The sequence below is a fragment of the Oncorhynchus clarkii genome, chromosome 17 (genome assembly GCF_045791955.1).
Source record: "Oncorhynchus clarkii lewisi isolate Uvic-CL-2024 chromosome 17, UVic_Ocla_1.0, whole genome shotgun sequence".
In the NCBI taxonomy this organism is placed as follows: domain Eukaryota; kingdom Metazoa; phylum Chordata; class Actinopteri; order Salmoniformes; family Salmonidae; genus Oncorhynchus; species Oncorhynchus clarkii.
The window spans coordinates 26,567,591-26,592,051 of record NC_092163.1 but is presented as its reverse complement, the minus strand read 5'-3'; the positions used below and the strand labels follow the sequence as shown (position 1 = coordinate 26,592,051).

Here is a 24,461-nt window from a genome sequence, read left to right as displayed (position 1 = left end):
GTTCAAACCAACATACTTAATTATCTTGTTATTATTTTAACTGTGGTTCTATTGTATTGTAAAATAGAATAGAACTAGACTGTCCATCAGAGTTACGGTGCATTTACTGTATTTCAGAGCTCCTCGCTCTGTGCAAAGAGTGGATTTAGTATTTTCCTGAATATTCTCTGGTTGTTGGAGTTCCACCTGCAACGAGTTTACCGTGCTGCCAATAGCACATCGGATCGACCTCCAGCACAAGTTAGCTTAGCTATGAGGTTTGAGCCTGCTTGGTTATATTGTTTCTGACACGCTCCAAATACATGGAAAACATTTCAAACAAAGGACATTACTGCAGTGGCATACATTTAAAGAATCCATTTAATTGTAAAATTCTAATAAACAGCTAAACAAATTCCCCCTCTCAGAACACTGGACCACTCCACAAACATTTCCAAATAGCGTGGTCCCAAACTGGTTGCAAAAGTTGGTTTCCCTGCTCCGATTTTGCCGACGCATTATAGATCTAACGCCTGGTTAGGTATTTTAAGTCTCAGCTAACCACATCATATGTTATAGCAATCTGCTGCCCGACTGTGGCGCCACGCAATCATTTGTTGATGCGTGCAATGTCTGAGCGGTGGAATACGACCAGGAATTTGCACATTAACAACACAGCACAGACTGACTACACATGAGCTCTGCGACATGTTTTCATCTGAACACGTATGAACAGGGGTAAACCCACTTATTATGGTCGCACAGGAAACATTAACTAAAATTATAGTTCGTACGCTGTTACGCTATTGTTTTCAGGTCAAATACAGGCTATGTTCCAATTATCTCTCCTTCCTTATAAAAAAGTGTTCACTGATTTGAAAGGAAATTACTGTTATAAGTAATATGCTGGATATTCCCTCTAGCCAGGGGTTGAATTCTTAAAACCTCGAGCTATAGGGGGGACCGGGGGGGGCATGTTCCCCCGGGAGACGTTTTTGGTGTCTTTTGTCAAAGCAGCTGTTAATTGGTCAATTCTGAGGACTCCTGGGAAGCTTAGGCCTATGACCAGGATGGAATAAATCAAGAAATATCACAAGTCAGGTGTATTCAGTATGCTTTGAACATTGAACGAACATTGAAAACTTGACGACTTTATGCACTGACAGGACAAAACAAGATACTTGAGGCAAGGGGCATTTCTATATAGCCTTTTCTCTTTTTATAGGAATTACAATCAACATTGTCCAGGACATACATACAGTGCTTTATTTGAGCTGGATCCTGCCCGGAACAGTATCCAGCACCTCTCAGTTTTGGACTGTTGCGTGCCGGACCCGATTTTGCAGGATCCGGTACTTCTCATGGCATAACAAATACATTTCTCATTTTGCAATGTAAAAATTAGAATAAAAGCGATCAGTTAATTAAGTTGCCTCCTCGTTAATCCTCCTGCCCAAACGTAATGTGAAAACATCAATTTTCAGCCCTCGCCTGATATTCTGAGATTTAATTTGGGTTGGGCCAGCCAGGGCTTAGGTTTGTGCAACATTGTGTTTGTGCCGAGTGATCTTTCATATTGTTACAGGCTTTGACTTTTCTATTTATGTTTTGAGGTTTGACTTTAGCACGTTAGCACGTAGGACGAACGGATTAGTGTCATCTCATTAGTCAGTATGTGTTACACCTGTGCTGGTTGTCATCTCATTAGTGGGAAGGTGTTTCACCTGTGCTGGCCCAGGTGCTATTTAATAGTGGCTGTCCCAATGTTTGTGTTGTCTTGATAGATGCGGAGGGTTAACACCTTTAGTTGGCTCTCCCTATTTAGATTTGAATGCAAACAATCCTTTATCTGATTTCCCTGATTTTGTTTTGCTCCACCTTTTTGGTTTGTTTCCTGTCTTTATGTTTGGTGTGGGTTTTTCTTTTGTTTGCCTCTTCTTGGGAAAATTTATTGGGCGCTCATGGTGGGTGCCTTTTGGGTTCCTGTTGCTAGTTAACTTTCAGTGGACACCACCATGAGTGTCTTTTAGAACCCCTCCTAAAACCCCACCTGTTTCATTTTGGTTGTTGTCAGTGACTCGTTGTTGGTTCCCCCTCCTGTTTGAGCGACATCATTTGGTTTTCTGTGGCCGTTGCTGTGGTGAGAAGCACACCTGTATTTCTCACAGAACTATAATGAGCAAAAATGTAAACGCAACATGAAACAATTTTAATGATCTTACTGAGTTATAGTTCCTAGAAGGAAATCAATAAATTGGAATAAATGTATTTGGCCTTAATCTATGGATTTCACTTGACTGGGCAGGGGCGCAGCCATGAGTGGGCCTGGCAGGGCACTGGCCCACCCACTTGGTGTAACGGCTTTCTTCCGCTGAAGGAGAGGAGGACCAAAATGCAGCGTGGTTAGTGTTCAACATCTTTAATAACGAGAAAAATACAAAACAACAAATGTGAAAACCAAAACAGTTCTATCTCGTGCAATGACACAAAGACAGAAGAAAATCACCCACAAAATACCCAAAGAACATGGCTGCCTAAATATGGTTCCCAATCAGAGACAATGACAGACAGCTGCCTCTAATTGAGAACCAATCCAGGCAACCATAGACATACAAAACTACCTAGAAAGGGAACAGCCCCATAAACATACAAAACCCCTAGACCAGACAAAACACATAAATCCCCCATGTCACACCCTGACCTAACCAAAATAATAAAGAAAACAGAGATAACTAAGGCCAAGCCCACCCACTGGGGAGCCAGGCCCAGCCAATCAGAATGAGATTTTCCCCACAGAAGGGCTTTATTACAGACAGAAATACTCCTCAATTTCATCAGCTGTCCGGGTAGCTGGTCTCAGACGATCCCACAGGTGAAGAAGCCAGATGTGGAGGTCCTGGGCAGGCGTGGTTACACGTGGAGGCGACTTATGGCAGAAAAATGAACATGAAGTTATCTGGCAACAGCTCTGATGGACATTAACGCAGTCAGCATGCCAATTGCACTCTCTCTCAAAACTTGAGTGGAGTTCCACCATTTGACCTAACCCTAACCCTACACCTGTCAAACAACTGATCAATGCATTCTACTGCACGCTGTAGGCTATATGCCTATTAATAAGGTGGTAACACACAATAGTGCTATCAGGCACAGAAGGGTGGTGGCACCTTAATTATGGATGATGCCATTCCATTTACTTTGTTCCGGCCATTATTATGTGCCGTCCTCCCCTTAGCAGCCTCCACTGCTATCAGGGTAGGCTATGTTTATTGACATAGTGCTGCAGACACAACGGAAAAGAATGCTAAACTGTACAAGTAATGTAGTGATTTTAAAATGTACAATTGTTGTGAAGTTGTTTGGATTTTATCCAAATGTATCTTCATCCAATCACTGTGATCAGATTCTTGAATGAAATTGACCAAATCATTGTCATATGATTAAAGAGACAGGGTTAGCGCAAATTCCAGGAATGGGGATGGTCAAATCAGCTGTTCAAGAAACTGTTCAGTCAGCTGTCAATGATGGGCCATCAGCTCAAATCAGCTAATCAACGCAGCCAGGGAAACACAAACATTATCAGTTTTCACACCATCCATTAATGTGACATACCTGCCATCAATTCTTCCCTCAGAGAGGAGGCCATCCCAAAACGTTAATATTGCATTTTGTCTCTGTTGTTCATTAACTGGATTGAGCAATTTTTTTTGACAGTTAGTTGGCAACCTTAGGTTCTTTAGACACCTTAAGTTATCTTAATGTTATCTTTTTTGATAATATATAGATCTAAAAAAAAATCGCTGGCTACGTTTTTTTGCGTGTTTCTTTGGGGGGGTTAAAATCTTTCTTCATGCGTCATTGAGCTGCATTCAGTAGGCCACCTCACTATTCTCAATTTCATATTGTCTTTACATGTAATATTATAGGCCTATGTGTGTTATTAGTTTTGATAGTCTACAGTAGGCCATAGTTTAGGTGTAACCTACAGCTGCATTTCGGACACACTTGACACTTGTATGTTATGGTGGAGACCAATAGCCTATCTATCTTGTGTTATTAAAGATGTCCTCCAGCGATTTTTGACTTTTACTGCAACAGAGTACCACACTATCAGTCATAATACCTATAAAACCTAGCAGTCAAACAAGGAAATGATTCCAATGATTTTTCCACCATTCATTTTTCCCATAAGGGATTTTAGAAACACTTAAAATAAGGGCTGTGTTTTGTGTAAGCTTACCCTGGCATGACATTTTGATAACCGTTTAATTCTCTCTAGTACAAGGTGACTTTTATTAGTGCAAAGTATTCAGACCCCTTCCCTTTTTCCACATTTTCTTACATTACAGCCTTATTATTAAATGGATTAAATCAAAAAAATGTCCCAATCAATCACACAATAGCCCATTAAGACAAAGTGAAAACAAGGTTTCTAGAAATTGTATCAAATTTATTAAAAAGCAGAAATACCTTATTTTTCTAAGTATTCATACCCTTTACTATGAGACTCGAAACTGAGCTCAGGTGCATCCTGTTTCCATTGATCATCCTTGAGCTGTTTCTACAACTTGATTGGAGTCCACCTGTCATAAATTCAATTGATTGGACATGATTTGGAAAGGCACACACCTGTCTATATAAGGTCCCACAGTGCATGTTAGAGCAAAAACCAAGCCATGAGGTCGAAGGAATTGTCTGTAGAGGCCCGAGACAGGATTGTGTCGAGGCACAGATCTGGGGAAGGGTACCAAAACATGTCTGAAGCAATGGCCTCCATCATTCTTAAATGGAAGAAGTTTGTTACCACCAAGTCTCTTCCTAGAGCTGGCCGTCCGGCCAAACTGAGCAATCGGGGGAGAAGGGCCTTGGTCAGGGAGGTGACCAAGAACCCGATGGTCCCTCTGATAGAGCTCCAGAGTTCCTCTGTGGAGATGGGAGAACTTTCCAGAAGGACAACCATCTCTACAGCACTCCACCAATCAGACCTTTATGGTCGAGCGGCCAGACGGAAATCACTCCTGAGTAAAAGGCACATGACAGTCTACTTGCAGTTTGCCAAAAGGCACCTAAAGGACTCTCAGACCATGAGAAACAAGTTTTTCTGGTCTGATAGAACCAATAAATTGGCAACATTTCTTTAAATGGACAATTCTGTGAATTTTGTTGTGCAAGTTTTAGATTGACACAATACTTGTTAGTAAAGCTGTCAGCTAGAGATGATGTGCAGGAGCTTGCAGGGATTTGTAGCATGATGTCTACTTTGACGCTAATTAGCATCAATCATGCCTTTATGATAGAGTGGCCAGACGGAAGCCACTCCTCAGCAACAGGGACTTGGAGACTAGTCATGATCGAGAGAAAGATGAACGGAGCAAAGTGCAGAGAGATCCTCGATGAAAACCTGCTCCAGAGCGAAGGTTCACCTTCCATCAATGATCAATGATCCTAAGGACAATGATCCTAAGCACAAAGCCAATTCAACGCAGGAGTGCTTTGGGACAAGTCTTTGAATGTCCTTGAGTGGCCCAGCCAGAGCCCGGACTTGAACCCGACCTGAAAATAGCTGTGCAGTGACGGTTCCCATCAAATCTGACAGATATTGAGAGGATTTGCAGAGAAGAATGGGAGAAACTCCCCAAATACAGGTATGCCAAGCTTGTGTCATACCCAAGAAGACTCGAGGCTGTAATCTCAGCTAAAAGTGCTTCAACAAAATACTGAGTAAAGGGTCTGAATACAGTACTTATGTGATATTTCAGTTTTTGTTTTGTCATTAAGGGGTATTGTGTGCAGATTAAGGGGCAAAAAACTATTTTATTAATTTTAAAATAGGGCTGTAACGTAACTGTCACATTCGTTTGTAGAAATGGACCAAGGCGCAGCGAAAGTTGAGTTCCACATAATTTATTTATAGTGGAAAAACAATAAATTAACAACAAACCGTGACTACAGAGGTGCTACATACACTTTCTCAAAATACAAAATACAATATCCCACAAACACAGGTGGGAACAAACACTACTTAAATATGATCCCCAATTAGAGACAACGATTACCAGCTGCCTCTAATTGGGAATCATAGAACCAACATAGAAACATGAAAACTTGAACACGCACATAGAAATAATAAACTACGGCTCTGGTGTAGGACGAAGAACCCTCTCATCCCTCGGGTCCAGCCATGGACTGTGGACCGTCTCAGGAGGTTCCGGACTGTGGACCGTCTCAGGAGGTTCCGGACTGTGGACCGTCTCAGGAGGTTCCGGACTGTGGACCGTCTCAGGAGGTTCCGGACTGTGGACCGTCGTTGGAGGTTCCGGACTGGGAACTGTTGCCGGAAGCTCTGGACTGGGAACTGTCGCCAGAAGCTCTGGACTGGGAACCGTCGCCGGAAGCTCTGGACTGGGAACCGTCGCCAGAGGCTCTGGACTGGGAACTGTCGCCGGAAGCTCTGGACTGGGGATCGTTGCAGGAAGCCTGGTGCGTGGGGCCGGCATTGGTGATACCGGACTGGTGACACGCACCTCAGCGCGAGCGCGGGGAGCAGGCACAGGACGTACCGGACTGGGGAGGCGCACTGGAGGCCTGGCGTGTAGAGCCGGCACAAATTGTACTGAATGATGACACACTTCGTATGGCGAGTGCGAGGATCTAGCACAGGACGTACCGGACTGGGGAGGCGCACTGGAGGCCTGATGCGTGGGGCCGGTACAGGTGGCACCGGACTGGTGACATGCACTTCAGGATGAGTGCGGGGAGGAGGAACAGGACGTACTGGGCTGTGAAGGCGCACCGGAGACCTGGTGTGTATAGCCTGCATCAATGGTACCGGTTCGATGACACACTTGCCGTGCGAGGAGATGGCACAGGACGCACTGGGCTGTGGAGGCGCACTGGAGACCTGGCGTGTAGAGCCGGCACAAATTGTACTGAACGTTGACACACTTCGTATGGCGAGTGCGAGGATCTAGCAAGATAAAAACTAGCTGAAACGAGCCACATGGCAACTTCTTGTCATTGTTGTTAGCTATCTGGCTATCCAGAATCACAACAACACATGGACTTCTGCCCCATTGAAGCGTGTGCATTGTTTTCATGTAGTTGCCATGTAACGTTCGTCGTTGGGAGAAAGAGAGGAGGACCAATGCGCAGCGTGGTAAGTGTTCATAGCTTTTAATCACGTACTAGAACACTGAACAAAACAATAAATAACAAACAAACAGTCATGTAAGGTGAAAGACAAAAACACTAAACAGGAAATAAGCACCCACAACTCAAAAGTGAAACCAGGCTACCTAAGTATGGTTCTCAATCAGGGACAACGATTGACAGCTGCCTCTAATTGAGAACCATACCAGGCCAAATACAGAAATCCCAAATCATAGAAAAAAGAACATAGACAACCCACCCAACTCATGCCCTGGCCATACTAAACAAAGACATAACAAAAGAACTAAGGTCAGAACGTGACATGCCAGTTAACCCGTCTATAGAGGAGCAATAGAGAACAAAAGAAGAAAGACCCCCCCCCACACTTGTGCTATGTCATGACTTACCTGGACCACCTACTGAGACGTGCCTTTTGTTAAGTAAATCAGGTGTTAAATGAGCGGAAAAGGAGACTGAAGTGCAACTTTTAAGGGGCAATCAGCAGTTGCTTTATCTATTTTTGGACTTCTGAATTAAATTAAATGAACTCACTGATTCTTGACGAATATAACTTATAAATGTCATGAGCTTAACTGAACTGTCAGAACTCAAAATATAAGCTTGTTTTGCTCCAATGTTTGTAAACATAGTAAATGTCCACAAGCAGTATATCGCCTCAAAACATGGTTAAAACTATCATTTTGATATCATGAATGGTCCTTGCATCCATAGTTGGTTTGAGAGTGGTTATATTTTTCCAGCCCCAGTAAAGTACACACCTAAAGGGTAAAAAAACAAACATATTTTGAGATAAAAAGTGGTTTTTAGACCATGGTTTCCCAAACTCCCAGGACCGTGATTTCATCGGCGGCCTCCCCCTTACTTGAGTAACAAAAGAGGAGCAATAGAGAACTTACAGTGCCTTGCGAAAGTATTCGGCCCCCTTGAACTTTGCGACCCTTTGCCACATTTCAGGCTTCAAACATAAAGATATAAAACTGTATTATTTTGTGAAGAATCAACAACAAGTGGGACACAATCATGAAGTGGAACGACATTTATTGGATATTTCAAACTTTTTTAACAAATCAAAAACTGAAAAATTGGGCGTGCAAAATTATTCAGCCCCCTTAAGTTAATACTTTGTAGCGCCACCTTTTGCTGCGATTACAGCTGTAAGTCGCTTGGGGTATGTCTCTATCAGTTTTGCACATCGAGAGACTGAAATTTTTTCCCATTCCTCCTTGCAAAACAGCTCGAGCTCAGCGAGGTTGGATGGAGAGCATTTGTGAACAGCAGTTTTCAGTTCTTTCCACAGATTCTCGATTGGATTCAGGTCTGGACTTTGACTTGGCCATTCTAACACGTGGATATGTTTATTTTTGAACCATTCCATTGTAGATTTTGCTTTATGTTTTGGATCCTTGTCTTGTTGGAAGACAAATCTCCATCCCAGTCTCAGGTCTTTTGCAGACTCCATCAGGTTTTCTTCCAGAATGGTCCTGTATTTGGCTCCATCCATCTTCCCATCAATTTTAACCATCTTCCCTGTCCCTGCTGAAGAAAAGCAGGCCCAAACCATGATGCTGCCACCACCATGTTTGACAGTGGGGATGGTGTGTTCAGCTGTGTTGCTTTTACGCCAAACATAACGTTTTGCATTGTTGCCAAAAAGTTCAATTTTGGTTTCATCTGACCAGAGCACCTTCTTCCACATGTTTGGTGTGTCTCCCAGGTGGCTTGTGGCAAACTTTAAACAACACTTTTTATGGATATCTTTAAGAAATGGCTTTCTTCTTGCCACTCTTCCATAAAGGCCAGATTTGTGCAATATACGACTGATTGTTGTCCTATGGACAGAGTCTCCCACCTCTAGCTGTAGATCACTGCAGTTCATCCATAGTGATCATGGGCCTCTTGGCTGCATCTCTGATCAGTCTTCTCCTTGTATGAGCTGAAAGTTTAGAGGGACGGCCAAGTCTTGGTAGATTTGCAGTGGTCTGATACTCCTTCCATTTCAATATTATCGCTTGCACAGTGCTCCTTGGGATGTTTAAAGCTTGGGAAATCTTTTTGTTTCCAAATCCGGCTTTAAACTTCTTCACAACAGTATCTCGGACCTGCCTGATGTGTTCCTTGTTCTTCATGATGCTCTCTGCGCTTTTAACTGTATGGATGCATTTCAGATACATGTTTGTACATTTGAATTTTGCAGTAATAGGACCTAGGTCTACAGTAGCAAGGACATTTATTAATAAAATTAATGTAGGATTTTGAGAGCAGGCCCTGGTCCGAAATGGCCAGACTGCCCCCACATGGAGAGAGAGAGAACTGTGGGTTTCCACTGAAACCATCTATAGTAAATCAAGATGCTAATTTGAAACAAAAGTGTGATCAAATTAAGTTCCTACAGTGTAGCCCAATCACAAAGTACAGCCTACAGTCAGGAATGCACAGCGAATAGGCTATAAAATCAGCTGATGTTGATTTGCAGTTGTCTGAACAGCATCCAAAACAGGCCTTTTGCAATGCTTCAAATACAATCACGGGAAAAGCACAGGTTGGAAAGCAAATGGCTCTTCCTGAAAAGAGAAGACTCAATTTGAGCACTCTAGCCAATGTCTCCTCCAATGCAATGCTTTTAGATTTGTGGGAAGTAGTAAACGAGTATCTAAGGCCCAGTCCCAAATCAACATCTAGACCCTAAGCCTTGCCCTATATACACTTCTGGAGATCTGAGATGATTTGATGGGTCTGCGCAATATGGTGAAACTTCCACCCAGCCTATCAGACGGTAAGTTGTAAATATTACCATATTGATTGCACCAGTCAAATCTCCACAAGTACATAGGGGTCGATTTAGGATGACTATCACAGGGAGACTTTCATTTGGAAAAAAGTCAGTTCTCTCCTTGACTCCTCCTGCCTCTCTCATCCGTGACCCAGAAACCGATAAGTGGTTGAGGGGTCGAGGAGAGTGTCAATTCGTTAGTAGACGAATGAAGGAGTCTGCTCCCCTCCTCGATTACCTATTTCGGTAGAGGAAGCACATGAGCATCCTTGCGATGGTAAGAACATAAGTGTTTTAATACCCATCACACCCTCTTTGAATCAGCTGTTTTTTCTCGAAGGAGAAAAGCATGCAGACATTTAACCATGTGGGTCCCAACATTGCAAAAATACAACATTTCCTAAATTGCACCCTGTACAGGTCCTAAACCAAAAAACACTACATAGTTAATCTCTTAGAACCACATGTATCTTTTAGGCTGTGTTTTTTAGGCTGTGTTTACCCCACATGTCTTGTGGGGTAGGCATGGGAGTCTAAGCTGAATGTTATTTGACTATGCAGACAATCTGGCATTTTCATCACAGTAATATTTCTCATGAAAACTAGAACAGAAGCAGTTAATGTATAAAGCACATTCAGCTTGTCAGTATGTCTATAAGGTATAGTCTGTCTCCATTCTCATGAGGAGAGTAAACAGCATTTTAAATCATGATAGGTAGTAACTGTGTGTATATATATATGCTCCATGAAATAATATAATTGCAAAGTTATAACATTTATCAACACAATTTTAACAGTACATGACATACATAACAAGGATGTTGTTCACTGCAACAATATCAGTAGCTTGTCTCAAATATAGCAAAAAGTGTGCTGGTACCACTTCATATAATATTTCTTACGATCTTCAAAAATGAAATACGTTTGTATTCAACGTGGGCCTTGCACGAACGTGTGTGTTTGTATTCAGTGTGTGACTGTCAAACCTCAGATGGACAAATAAAACACTGGTGTCCGCCCACATTGAGCCCCGCCCCGAACTGCCGTCAGGGGTACTTCAAACATACAGGGTTGACTTAGATTGTTGACAACATGTAAACTATATTTTAATTCTAAATGTTTATTGAAAACATAAATACATTTGTACAATGAGCACTTGTTGTCGCTCAAATACATCGTTACCGTTGTTGGTTAGCTAGCTAGGGATTTTTTTGTTGCCATATTAGCATAGACATGACATAAGTAAAAACACATGGAATCATATGACCTGTCTATATGAACCAGAAAAAAGGAGCCAGTGAAATGTCTCGCTTTTTATTCTATCTCTGGTTCAGTTGCATAGAAATAGATAGAGGACGTATCTTTGTATCTGTGGCATTATAGCGTCTGTGACAGCACGGGCAGTGCCATTGAGACTATATCTGCTCCCAACTCATAGGAATCCCCACCCAGTTGATTACTTTAAAATGATTGAAGCCCGCAATGGCAATTTTCATGCTAAAATGTGTTTTATCCAAGGATGATTCCTCTATCTATCTATCTCTATGTTCAGTTGCCAGTAGCTACTGAGGCTAGCCGTCAACCGGATGACGATTCGACGATTGACGTCGAATGTATGCTTGTCATTGGATATGAATTTTCTTCAAAGATGGTTCTGTAATATCCTCGTTAGTGTACAGTTTGCTGAGAAACGGACGGTTGATATGACAGTATTTCTTTCCGACACAGGTAAATAGCAACACACAGCCAGCTGCGGTTGATCTGTTGTGTTATTGTTTTCATTAGCTTAGCCAACTAGCTACCGTTAGCTCCAGCTAGCCCGTGCGGCCTTCAATAACATTGAGACACTGCTTCAAACAACGCTGGCTGAAACTTGCTTGCTAGCCCGCTTTGCTGGTTGTACAGGTTGTGACAGCGTAACTTGCCTATAGCTAGCCATGCATTATGTTCATTTTCGACTGTGTTATTTACCTGCCATAACGCTAATTTTGCTACTTAGCTAAATGTCCAAATGTATTGGTACCATTGAAGACATAGCTAGCTCGCGTCTGTTGAAGATATCATCAGCTAGCTAACTTGGGTGTAACTAATGTTAATCATTAGTCCAAACATGTGGGTTTTGCAGAGAGAACGAGTTTCTATTAGACAATTTCAGGTAGGTCCCTCTCCTTAGTTCGGGCACCCGAAGCGAACCGAACTGAGACCATTCCGAAAGTTGGTCTGAGTTCGGTTCGCTTCAATTCCGCGGCCCGGTTCCCTTTTTTGGGCATTGTGAACACAAAGCCCCCCAGGTTCGCTTGTCATTAATCCCGCACCACACACCAGACCAGGATTTTCTTAAACTCGGTCCTATGCCCCCCCCCCCCCCCCCCCCCCCCCCCCCCCCCCCCCCCGGGTACACGTTTTAGTTTTTGCTCTAGCACTACACAGCTGATTCAAAATAACCAACTCATCATCAAGCTTTGATTATTTGAAGTCAACTGTGTAGTGGGGTGGGGGGGTTAGGGGGTGGACTGAGTTTGAGAAACCCTGCACTAGATGGTGCCACAAGACAGAAGATGATGTGCGGGTTCGGAGAAACAAATGTCTGCTGTGTACGCCGAGGAACTTAAAACTTTCCACCTTCTCCACTACTGTCCCGTCAATGTTGATAAGGGGCTGCTCCCTCTGCAGTTTCCTGAAGTCCACGATCATCTCCTTTGTTTTGTTGACATTGAGTGTGAGGTTGTTTTCCTGACACCACACTCCGAGGGCCCTCACCTCCTCCTTGTAGGCCGTCTCATCGTTGTTGGTAATCAAGCCTACCACTGTAGTGCCGTCTGCAAACTTGATGATTGAGTTGGAGGCGTGCATGGCCACGTAGTCATGGGTGAACAGGGAGTACAAGAGAGGGCTGAGAACGCACCCTTGTGGGGCCCCAGTGTTGAGGATCAGCAGGGTGGAGATGTTGTTTCCTACACTCACCACCTGGGGGCGGCCCGTCAGGAAGTCCAGGACCCAGTTGCACAGGGTGGGGTCGAGACCCAGGGTCTTGAGCTTAATGACGAGTTTGGAGGGTACTATGGTGTTAAATGCTGAGCTGTATTCGATGAACAGCATTCTTACATAGGTATTCCTCTTGTCTAGATGTTTAGAGCAGTGTGATTGCGTCATCGGTGGACCTATTGGGGCGGTAAGCAAATTGTTAGTGGGTCAAGGGTGTCAGGTAGGGTGGAGGTGATATGGTCCTTGACTAGTCTCTCAAAGCACTTCATGATTACGGTGAGTGCTAGAGGGCAATATTCGTTTAGCTCAGTTACCTTCGCTTTCTTGGGAACAGGAACAATGGTGGCCCTCTTGAAGCATGTGGGAACAGCAGACTGGGATAAGGATTGATTGACTATGTCTGTAAACACACTGGCCAGCTGGTCTGCGCATGCTCTGAGGACGCGGCTGAGGATGCCGTCTGGGCCTGCAGCCTTGCGAGGGTTAACACGTTTAATGTTTTACTCACCTGGTTGCAGTGAAGGAGAACCCGCAGGTTTTGCTAGCGGGCCGTGTCAGTGGCACTGTGTTGTCCTCAAAGCGAGAAAATATCTTGTTTCGTTTGTCTGGGAGCAAGACATTGTGGTCCGCGACGGGGCTGGTTTTCCTTTTGTAGTCCGTGATTGACTGTAGACCCTGCCACATACCTCTCGTGTCTGCCAATATTTACGTTAATAGTATCTTCTGATTACAATTGTTTACTCTTATATGCTCTATGGGACCTTTATATAGATAGGTGTGTTCCTTTTTCAAATCAAGTCCAGTCAATTGAATTTTCCACAGGTGGACTGGAATCCATTTGTAGAAACATTTTTACAAGTGTGCAGTGTTTTCGTAAACCTGTTTTCACTTTGTCATAATGGGGTATTGTGTGTAGATTGAGGGGAATTAAAAAAAAAATCAGTTTTAGAATAATGCTGTAACGTAACAAAATGTGGAATAAGTCAAGGGGTCTGAATAATTTCACGATGCACAAAGTTGTTTACATCCCTGTTAGTGAGCATTTCTCCTTTGCCAAGATATGCCACACCTCTCAGGTGGAAGGTCTATCAATAAACAGATTAAACAGCATGATCATTACACAGATGTACCTTGTGCTGGCAACATTAAAAGGGCACTCTAAAATGTGCAGTTTTGTCACACAACGCAATGCCACAGATGTCTCTAATTTTGAGGTACTGCGCAATTGGCATGCTGAATGCAGGAATAACCAACAGAGCTGTTGCCAGAGAATTGAATGTTAATTTCTCTACCATAAGCCAATGTTGTTTTAGGGAATTTTTCAGTATGTCCAACCGGCCTCACATCCGCAAGCGGGGGGGCTGGCTTCCTGCCCAGTTATGTGAAATCTTAGATTAGGGCCTAATGAATTTATTTAAATTGACTGATTTCCTTTTATGAACTGCAACTCAGTAAAATCTTAGAAATTGTTGCATTTGTATTTATTTTTAGTGTAGCTAGTATAGCAAAACAGCAAGTGTGTGTCTGTTGCTCATGCAATCTGGGCCTGTTGTCTGTTTATCATGCAGTTGTCAATGGGTTCAGGGTTGCCTTTTTTATTTAACGTTACCCAGCAATAATTTGGTTTTGCCTAATCTTGAGACTAAAGATGTTTTGACAACTTGGCTGGCTAGCTAATATGTTACTTGTATTTTGTTGTTAGGCTCAGCTAGCTAGCTAACTTATCTCTAGAAAGAACTGTGCACTAAGTTGTTGCTGTGCACGTCTTCTATGCTTTTCAAGATGACCTTTTACGGTTGTACACCTGAACAGTATCTGTCTCCAGTCCACTATTTGGCACTTGCAAAGTACATTTGACACTCTCAGTGAAGTCCTTTTTGTTAATATTAGCATTCCTTTTAGATAATTCTGCCGATAACACGTCAAGGCTCTCTCTCTCTGTTCAATGTCGTATTCACAGCGTGGGTCTACTTCAAATGTGCCTTTTCACACAGTTTGCCTTTGACATATTTGTTTTGAAGCTACATGAAAAGGTCAAACTGAATATGAACTTATGGGAATATCAAGCATCAGGGTCCACCTTATATGTAATGGGCATTTGTTGTTGCTTGAATAAGTCTACTTCAGGCTGGCTCTATGAGTCTACTCTGTTTACGCATATGCTGACTCCACTCCTCTGTACACACAGGTAACAATTGGACCCAGTAGAAGCAAAAGCCACCGCCATGTATTCGGAATGGAGGTCTCTGCACCTGGTGGTGCAGAGCGACCTAGGCCATCTGAGTGTCCTTCACTCGTACCCTCCGGTGGTGGGGCGTGACGTGGCCAATGCAGTGGTTAGACCTCTGGGGGTGACCCTGGGCACCCCGTCCACCGATAGCCTGCTCAAGACCGACAAAGAGGTAGGCAAGACTGTGCTGAAAACAACCCAGATTCTTTTGCATGGCTGAATCAGATGTGTATGTAGATGCATGTGTAAGCCATACGGGGTGAATACTTTTTTGGACTTTGCCCATCTAGGGGGAACTACCCTAGAAATCCAACATTCCAACTCGCATTTTACGTTCAAGGGGAATAAGCTAGCTACAGCTGGCGGTTGAAAGTGAAGTTGGAATGTTGGATTTCTAGGGTAGTTCCCCAACTAGGCCTACTTGATTCTTTGCTGTGGTTATGGGGAGGGTATACTAATGTCAAGCTCCACTTCATTGCCACTCATTAGAATTGAGAAGTACAAGTTTCTTCCCTTTTTAGCTCCAAGTTCTTCTGACATTGTTCTGCCTATTTCCTGAAAAACATAGGCTACATGATACATCAACACCTTTCATAGACTAGGCTTTGTCAGTCCCTTATTTTTTAGAAAACCTAGGACGCTGAATGGTCACCTTCACATTTGGTCTAAGGCTACATTCTGGAAATTGAAATATTATAATATTTTTTTTCTACTGTGCTTGATTGAAAAACACACCACCACCTCCCTCTCTAAATTATGTTGTGTTTTCAAATCTCTTCTCTCTGATTGCTGCTGGGTGAAAAATAGCATTTTGCACCCCCTTTTGTCTGTGGAGAATGTGCTGCTCACTTCCCCATCATGTTTGCCTTGTAGCTCGGATACCCCCAGGCCTCTGGGCTTGCTTGATAACATAACAGGATTTCCTGAGTATATCCCCGGGGCATTCGACCCCTGCTGCTTTATAGTGACAATGTTTCTCCACCCCAGTGGAAAACGTCTCTTTGAGCTCACCCCCAGTCCAGTCTCAGCAGCCAGATCAGGCCTGTTTGTAATAGGCAAAGGAAAATGTAAGCCATCTGCCAAAGAATGTACGCTTGGCCTTAATTCCCTTCTCTTTCTCTTTCCTGCTAATTTTAGTTTGCCAGATAAGTCTGTCATGCACTTATTTACAGTGCCTTGCGAAAGTATTCGGCCCCCTTGAACTTTGCGACCTTTTGCCACATTTCAGGCTTCAAACATAAAGATATAAAACTGTATTTTTTTGTGAAGAATCAACAACAAGTGAGACACAATCATGATTTATTGGATATTTCAAACTTTTTTAACAAATCAAAAACTGAAAAATTGGGCGTGCAAAATTATTCAGCCCCTTTACTTTCAGTGCAGCAAACTCTCTCCAGAGAGTTCAGTGAGGATCTCTGAATGATCCAATGTTGACCTAAATGACTAATGATGATAAATACAATCCACCTGTGTGTAATCAAGTCTCCGTATAAATGCACCTGCACTGTGATAGTCTCAGAGGTCCGTTAAAAGCGCAGAGAGCATCATGAAGAACAAGGAACACACCAGGCAGGTCCGAGATACTGTTGTGAAGAAGTTTAAAGCCGGATTTGGATACAAAAATATTTCCCAAGCTTTAAACATCCCAAGGAGCACTGTGCAAGCGATAATATTGAAATGGAAGGAGTATCAGACCACTGCAAATCTACCAAGACCTGGCCGTCCCTCTAAACTTTCAGCTCATACAAGGAGAAGACTGATCAGAGATGCAGCCAAGAGGCCCATGATCACTCTGGATGAACTGCAGAGATCTACAGCTGAGGTGGGAGACTGTCCATAGGACAATAATCAGTCGTATATTGCACAAATCTGGCCTTTATGGAAGAGTGGCAAGAAGAAAGCCATTTCTTAAAGATATCCATAAAAAGTGTCGTTTAAAGTTTGCCACAAGCCACCTGGGAGACACACCAAACATGTGGAAGAAGGTGCTCTGGTCAGATGAAACCAAAATGTAACTTTTTGGCAACAATGCAAAACGTTATGTTTGGCGTAAAAGCAACACAGCTGAACACACCATCCCCACTGTCAAACATGGTGGTGGCAGCATCATGGTTTGGGCCTGCTTTTCTTCAGCAGGGACAGGGAAGATGGTAAAAATTGATGGGAAGATGGATGGAGCCAAATACAGGACCATTCTGGAAGAAAACCTGATGGAGTCTGCAAAAGACCTGAGACTGGGACGGAGATTTGTCTTCCAACAAGACAATGATCCAAAACATAAAGCAAAATCTACAATGGAATGGTTCAAAAATAAACATATCCAGGTGTTAGAATGGCCAAGTTAAAGTCCAGACCTGAATCCAATCGAGAATCTGTGGAAAGAACTGAAAACTGCTGTTCACAAATGCTCTCCATCCAACCTCACTGAGTTCGAGCTGTTTTGCAAGGAGGAATGTGAAAAAATGTCCGTCTCTCGATGTGCAAAACTGATAGAGACTTACAGCTGTAATCGCAGCAAAAGGTGGCGCTACAAAGTATTAACTTAAGGGGGCTGAATAATTTTGCACGCCCAATTTTTCAGTTTTTGATTTGTTAAAAAAGTTTGAAATATCCAATAAATCATGATTGTGTCCCACTTGTTGTTGATTCTTCACAAAAAAATACAGTTTTATATCTTTATGTTTGAAGCCTGAAATGTGGCAAAAGGTCGCAAAGTTCAAGGGGGCCGAATACTTTCGCAAGGCACTGTATATAGTACCATTAAAAAGTTGACACTCAGGGCCTCCCGGGTGGCGCAGTGGTTAAGGGCGCTGTACTACAGCGCCAGCCAGCTGTGCCATCAGAGTTCCTGGGTTCGCGCCCAGGCTCTGTCGTAACCGGCCGCGACCGGGAGGTCCGTGGGGCGACGCACAATTGGCCTAGCGTCGCCCGGGTTAGGGAGGGCTTGGTCGGTAGGGGTGTCCTTGTCTCATCGCGCACCAGCGACTCCTGTGGCGGGCTGGGCGCAGTGTGCGCTAACCAAGGTGGCCAGGTGCACGGTGTTTCCTCCGGCGCATTGGTGCGGCTGGCTTCCGGGTTGGATGCGTGCTGTGTGGCTTGGTTGGGTTGTGTATCGGAGGACGCATGACTTTCAACCTTCGTCTCTCCCGAGCCCGTACGGGAGTTGTAGCGATGAGACAAGATAGTAGCTACTACAACAATTGGATACCACGAAATTGGGGAGAAAAAGGGGTAAAAAAAAAAAGTTGACACTCATTCAAGGGTTTTTCTTTATTTTGACAATTTTCTACATTGTACAATAGTAGTGAAGGCATTATGAAATAACACATGGAATGTAGATACCAAAAAATTGTTAAACAAATAAAAAATATATACCCTTTGCCTTGATGACAGCTTTGCACATTCTTTGCATTCTCTCAATCAGCTTTACCTGGAATGCTTTTCCAACTGTCTTGAAAGAGTTCCCACATGCTGAGCACTTGTTTGCTGCTTTTCCTTTACTCTGCAGTCCAACTCATCCCAAACAATCTTAATTGGGTTGAGGTCTGGTGATTGTGGAGTCCAGGTCATCTGATGCAGCACTCCATTACTCCCCTTGGTCAAATAGCCCTTATACAGCCTGGAGGTGTGTTTTGGGTCATTGTCCTGGTGAAAAACAAATGATAGTCCCTCTAAGTGCAAAGCAGATGGGATGGTGTATCGCTACACAATGCTGTGGTAACCATGCTGGTTACGTGTATCTTGAATTCAAAATATGTCAGACGGTGTCACCATCACACCTCCTCCATGCTTCACGGTGGGAACCACACATGCGGAGATCCTCCGTTCACCTACTCTGCGTCTCACAAAGACACGGCAGTTGGAACCAAAAATCTCAAATTTGGACTCATCAGACCAAAGGACAGATTTTCACCGGCCTAATGTCCATTGCTCATGTTTCTTGGCCAAGCAAGTCCCTTCTTATTGGTGTCCTTTTTAGTAGTGGTTTCTTGCAGCAATTTGACCATGAAGGCCTGATTCACGCAGTTTCCTCTGAATAGTTGATATTGAGATGTCTGTTACTTGAACTCTGAAGCATTTATTTAGGCTGCAATTTCTGAGGTAACTCTAATAAACTTCTCCTTGCAGCAGAGGTAACTCTGGGTCTTCCTTTCCTGTTGTGGTCCTCATGAGAGCAAGTTTCATCATAGCGCTTGATGGTTTTTGTGACTGCACTTGAAGAAACTTTAAAAGTTCTTAATGTTCTGTATTGACTGACCTTCATGTCTTAAAGTAATGATTGACAGTCGTTTCTCTTTGCTTATTTGAGCTGTTCCTGCATAATATGGACTTGGTCTTTTACCAAATAGCCCTATCTTCTGTATACCACCCCTACCTTGACACAACCCAATTGGCTCAAACACATTAAGAAGGAAAGAAATTCCACAAATGAACTTAACAAGGCACACCTGTTAATTGAAATGCATTCCAGGTGACCTCCTCATGAGTAGTGGTTGAAGCTGGTTGCCAAGAGTGTACAAAGCTGTCATCAAGGCAAAGGGTGGCTATTTTGAAGAATATATTTTGATTTGTTTAACACTTTGTTACTACAGAATTCCATATGTGTTATTTAATAGTTTTGATGTCTTCACGATTATTCCACAATGTAGGAAATAATAAAAATAAAGAAAAACCCTTGAATGAGTGGTTGTTCTAAAACTTTTGACCAGATATATATACAGTGGGGCAAAAAAGTATTTAGTCAGCCACCAATTGTGCAAGTTCTCCCACTTAAAAAGATGAGAGGCCTGTAATTTTCATCATAGGTACACTTCAACTATGACAGAGAAAATTAGAAAAAAAATCCAGAAAATCACATTGTAGGATTTTTTATGAATTTATTTGCAAATTATGGTGGAAAATATGTCTGGTGTCAGTAAACGTCCTGCAAAAAAAAAAAAAGAATAATAATTGTTTCCAGCAGCACAATTAGTCACCTACGCTCTAGTTAACACAAACTGCCTAACCAGCTCTGCTAGGGCGAGTGGTCCCATTTGTGTCTGGAAGTAGCTAGCAAGCTAGCCAACGTTAGCTTTGGTGCTTGACTGCCGTTGTAAGGCCAGAACGCTCAAATCAACCCTACTCCTCTGCCCGATTGTCCGCTGTTTGCTCCGAGAGCGAGACAGTCTGAATTTACAATACCGTTTGTGAGCGCAGGCACTCCCGATTTGAATTTAAGAACACACCCAATATAAATGTGTTATGCTAGCAAGAGGTTGCATAGCAACAGCATCAACTTCCGGTGGAGAAGTAGAAGTCAATGACCAAGTACGTTCAACTGAAGGTTCAGCTACACTACAATTAGGGTTTGGAAATGTAATGCCCCTTAGATATTAATTTAGAATCTTCCAATCCTCTTATGCTGTATCCTACCCCCGACCTTCACGTTGTACAGCGCCGTATTTTCCATTTCATTTTGAGTTTTTCTCGGAATAGAAACACCATAATATATTAATCAAATGAATTAAGACAAATTTCATAAAATCATTATTACAAAAAAGGTTTTAAATTCTCTGGTAATGCCAATATGGAAGACAAATGCTTCTCAAAGATGCCCTCTAGTGGTCAAACTAGCACTAACAGAAAAAATGGCTGACAAATAAATAACGTGCCACAGAATGCTGTTGCAGCCCGCAAGGTGTGCTGCAGTATGACACAACTTTTAAAGGAGGAACCACTGTAGATTTTCTGCGATAAATTATTTTTAATTAAAAAAAATATATATATTTAAATTATTTTTTACATTTTAAAATGGTATTCTATAGGCTATTACAACGATTTAAATATAGAATGTATGTCCTTGAAAATTACAGTTAAGTCCTCGAATTTGACTTGTCAGTATGAACCCCGCATAGGCTACTTGCCTGGCCCGTAAATGAAAGATGAAAATCACCTGCTATTGAAATTATGCACGCATCATTCACTGTAGTTGGTAAAAATGTAAAATGGTCCCCTTTGTGTGGTTTTAAGCATTGTTGTGAACTTAGAACATCCAATTTTGTTGTTTTTCAATTAGTATGTTTTTGAAAGCGAAAACCTAAAAAATCTGTTCTCTTTTTTGTATTTTTTTTGTATTTTTTTTGTTGCTTTGATTTAGTTTTGGTATCAAGTATCGTTTAGATTCTGCGCTATAGAGGATTTTGCATTTCACACTTTATTTATGTCTCTTCTTTTGCTGTTACAGTAAATCTTTCCAAATCAATGTAAGAACACAAGGACATGCTAATTTAAAAGATGGCTAGTCATTATTCGCCTGGTTCTGTATGGAATGCAGGCCCATTATGGGACACAGGCCAGGTCATTATCAATTTTTAGTGTGACCGAATTATCTGCTGGTGCCACCAACTGAAAAAGTTAGTGTAGAACACTGTAGTTTATAAAGGGGTAGGTCACCTAGCTTGGCGGAACCACCCTGATTACTGTGTTTTGAGACATGACATGACAGAATGGTAAACACTGCAATCAGGCTGGTTCCACCAGGCAATAGGCCTAGTTCACCTACATTTCTGAATGATTTGAATTCATTTTTGAAAGTAGCCTTGATCCACACTCTAGGTTTAGAATACTACATATAGTCACGGTCACTCATGTGGATGAACCATCACTGTGTTTGAAATTAAGTTAATTTCACTACAATCAGCATAATTCAGCCTAAAGAAAATTGTTTACCTCAATGAAGCAATAGTTCATCATATTGTGCTCATCTTTCAAGTGTTAAGTCATTCACCCTTTCCCCAAGTATTCTGACAATGACTGATATCTGACTGTCTAGCTTGCAGCAGTCCAATGCGCAATGTCTCTTTCTAACGGCAGAGTTCTTGGTGTGGTGTGATTGACAGGTGAAGTGGACAATGGAGGTGCTGTGCTACGGCCTTACCCTGCCTTTGGACGGGGACACGGTTAAGCTGTGCGTGGACGTCTACACGGACTGGATCATGGCGCTGGTCGCTCCGCGTGACTCCATCCCCCAGCCAATCGCCAAGGAGCCCAACCTCTACGTGCAGACCATCCTCAAACACCTCCACAACCTCTTCCTGCCCAGGTACAAGCTAACTGTGTGCCTATGCTCTGGCTAGCCGCTAATTGTGTGCTGATTGTAATTGTGTGCATCTTCCTCACAAAGAGTATCGCTATTCTAGCTCTCCTCATTTAGACTGGATACCTGTTTTCCTGCTCACAAGTGACCCGTGAAGAATATCGCTGCTGAGCATAGGTCTTCAGACCCTGTTGAGAGGTTGAGCACTAACCGGAAGATTTTTTGTTTTGTGTTGAAATGTATTTTTACTTCTCAGTTACCGTTGGTAGCTAGCTCCACGGCTAGCTTACCCTACCCACAACATGGTAGCATTGTAGTTCCCTTCACCCTGAGGTAGCTGCTAGTTAGCTAACACCCAGGCAAGCTAACCAAACCAACATTACTGCCTGCAACACAGTAAAATTGCTAGCTCCCTTCTCTAGAGTAGTTAAACCTATGTTTATTTGTTTGTGTTAACTAGACTTACTGGCTAGCCTCACGGCTCTGTGGTTGTGAGAGAATACCTACCCGATGTCAAACTGCCCCCACGTGGTACCCTTCAGCCAGCACTATGTTAGCTACAGCATACCTTAGCCACGAGGCAGCTGCTAGCAAGCTTACACATGACTATGCTCATCCTAGCTAGCATTAGCCGTAAGGCTTCTACTAGCTAGCTTACAGTGGCTAGCGTTCTGGAACGCAAGCTAACCACACTAGCATTCCTACCTGCACATATGGTCGCATTAGCAGGGATAGGTAACTCGGAAACAAGTTCCCTGCCTGCCCAGATTGTAGTATTGCTAGCTCCCTTCTCTTGTTTAGTGCAACTTACATTCACTCATTTGTGTTGACAAGACTTAACGGTTTGGCCTTACGGCATTATGGTCGTTGGGAGATTTTCATCATGAATTCTAACAACGCACCCATGCTGTTCCCTTCGGCGAGCACTGTGCTAGCTATAGCTTACCCTTAGCCTCGAGGTCGTTTCTAGCTAGCTAACGCCTTCCCTAGCCGCACAGCTATAACATTCATACACAGTGCTCAGTTCAGCTAGCCATTAGCCGCAAGGCATCTAATGAGCAAGCTCACGCCTGTCAAGGCTATTTCGTAGCAATGCTGAAAAGCCAGCTATTACTGGCCAGCTTGCTTCTCTCTCTCCCTTTATTTAAACAGGTAGGCTACTTGAGAACAAGTTCTCATTTGCAACTGCGACCTGGCCAAGATAAAGCAAAGTAGTGTGACACAAACAACAGCGCAGAGTTACACATGGAATAAACAAGCGTACAGTCAATAACACAATAGAAAAAAAGTCTATATACAGTGTGTGCAAATGGTGTGAGGAGGTAGGCAATAAATAGGCCATAGTAGCGAGGTGATTACAATTTAGCAGATTAACACCGGAGTGATAAATGAGCAGATGATGATGTGCAAGTAGAGATACTGGTGTGCAAAAGAGAAGGAAAGTAAATAAAAACAATATGGGGATGAGGTAGGTAGATTGGGTGGACTATTTATAGATGGGCTATGTACAGCTGCAGCGATCGGTTAGCTGCTCAGATAGCTGATATTTAAAGTTGGTGAGGGAAATTTAAGTCTCCAGCTTTAGCGATTTTTGCAATTCGTTCCAGTCACTGGCAGCAGAGAACTGGAAGGAAAGGCGGCCAAAGGGGGTGTTGGCTTTGGGGATGACCAGTGAGATATACCTGCTGGAGCGCGTGCTACGGGTGGGTGTTATCGTGACCAGTGAGCTGAGATAAGGCAGAGCTTTACCTAGCATAGATTTATAGATGACCTGGAGCCAGTGGGTCTGGTGACAAATATGTAGCGAGGGCCAGCCGACTAGAGCATACAGGTCGCAGTGGTGGGTGATATAAGGGGCTTTGGTAACAAAACGGATGGCACTGTGATATACTGCATCCAGTTGCTGAGTAGAGTATTGAAAGCTATTTTGTTGATGACATTGCCGAAGTCGAGGATTGGTAGGATGGTCAGTTTTACTAGGGTAAGCTTTTGGCGCCGTGAGGGAAGGAGGCTTTGTCGAGAAATAGAAAGCCGATCCTCGATTTGATTTTGGATTGGAAATGTTTAATATGAGTCTGGAAGGAGAGGTAGGTATTTGTAGTTGTCCACATGTTATAGGTCAGAACCGTCCAGGGTAGTGATGTTAGTCGGGCGGGCAGGTGCCGGCAGCGAACTGTTGAAAAGCATGCGTTTGGTTTTACTAGCGTTTAAGAGCAGTTGGAGGCCACGGAAGGAGTGTTATATGGCAT

General features: G+C 43.1%; 1 protein-coding gene across 7 annotated transcripts in view; it reads left to right on the top strand.

Annotated features, from left to right (window-relative positions):
* Nucleotides 1-11,492: 11,492 nt before the first annotated feature.
* The window catches only part of LOC139370652 (ral GTPase-activating protein subunit beta-like), a 74,950-nt gene continuing 61,981 nt past the window's right edge, over nucleotides 11,493-24,461 (top strand). For 6 of the 7 annotated variants that reach the window (XR_011627158.1, XR_011627156.1, XR_011627157.1 and 3 more), the window contains exons 1-3: nucleotides 11,500-11,647; nucleotides 15,093-15,306; nucleotides 22,016-22,218. Coding sequence is in view for 4 of the 7 variants with exons in the window: in XM_071110255.1 (XP_070966356.1) it covers nucleotides 15,130-15,306; nucleotides 22,016-22,218 (380 nt within the window). In the remaining 3 variants the exon portion in view is untranslated. Of the gene's footprint in view, nucleotides 11,648-15,092; nucleotides 15,307-22,015; nucleotides 22,219-24,461 lie in introns of all 7 variants that reach the window. The other variant, XM_071110252.1, reaches the window with a different exon arrangement.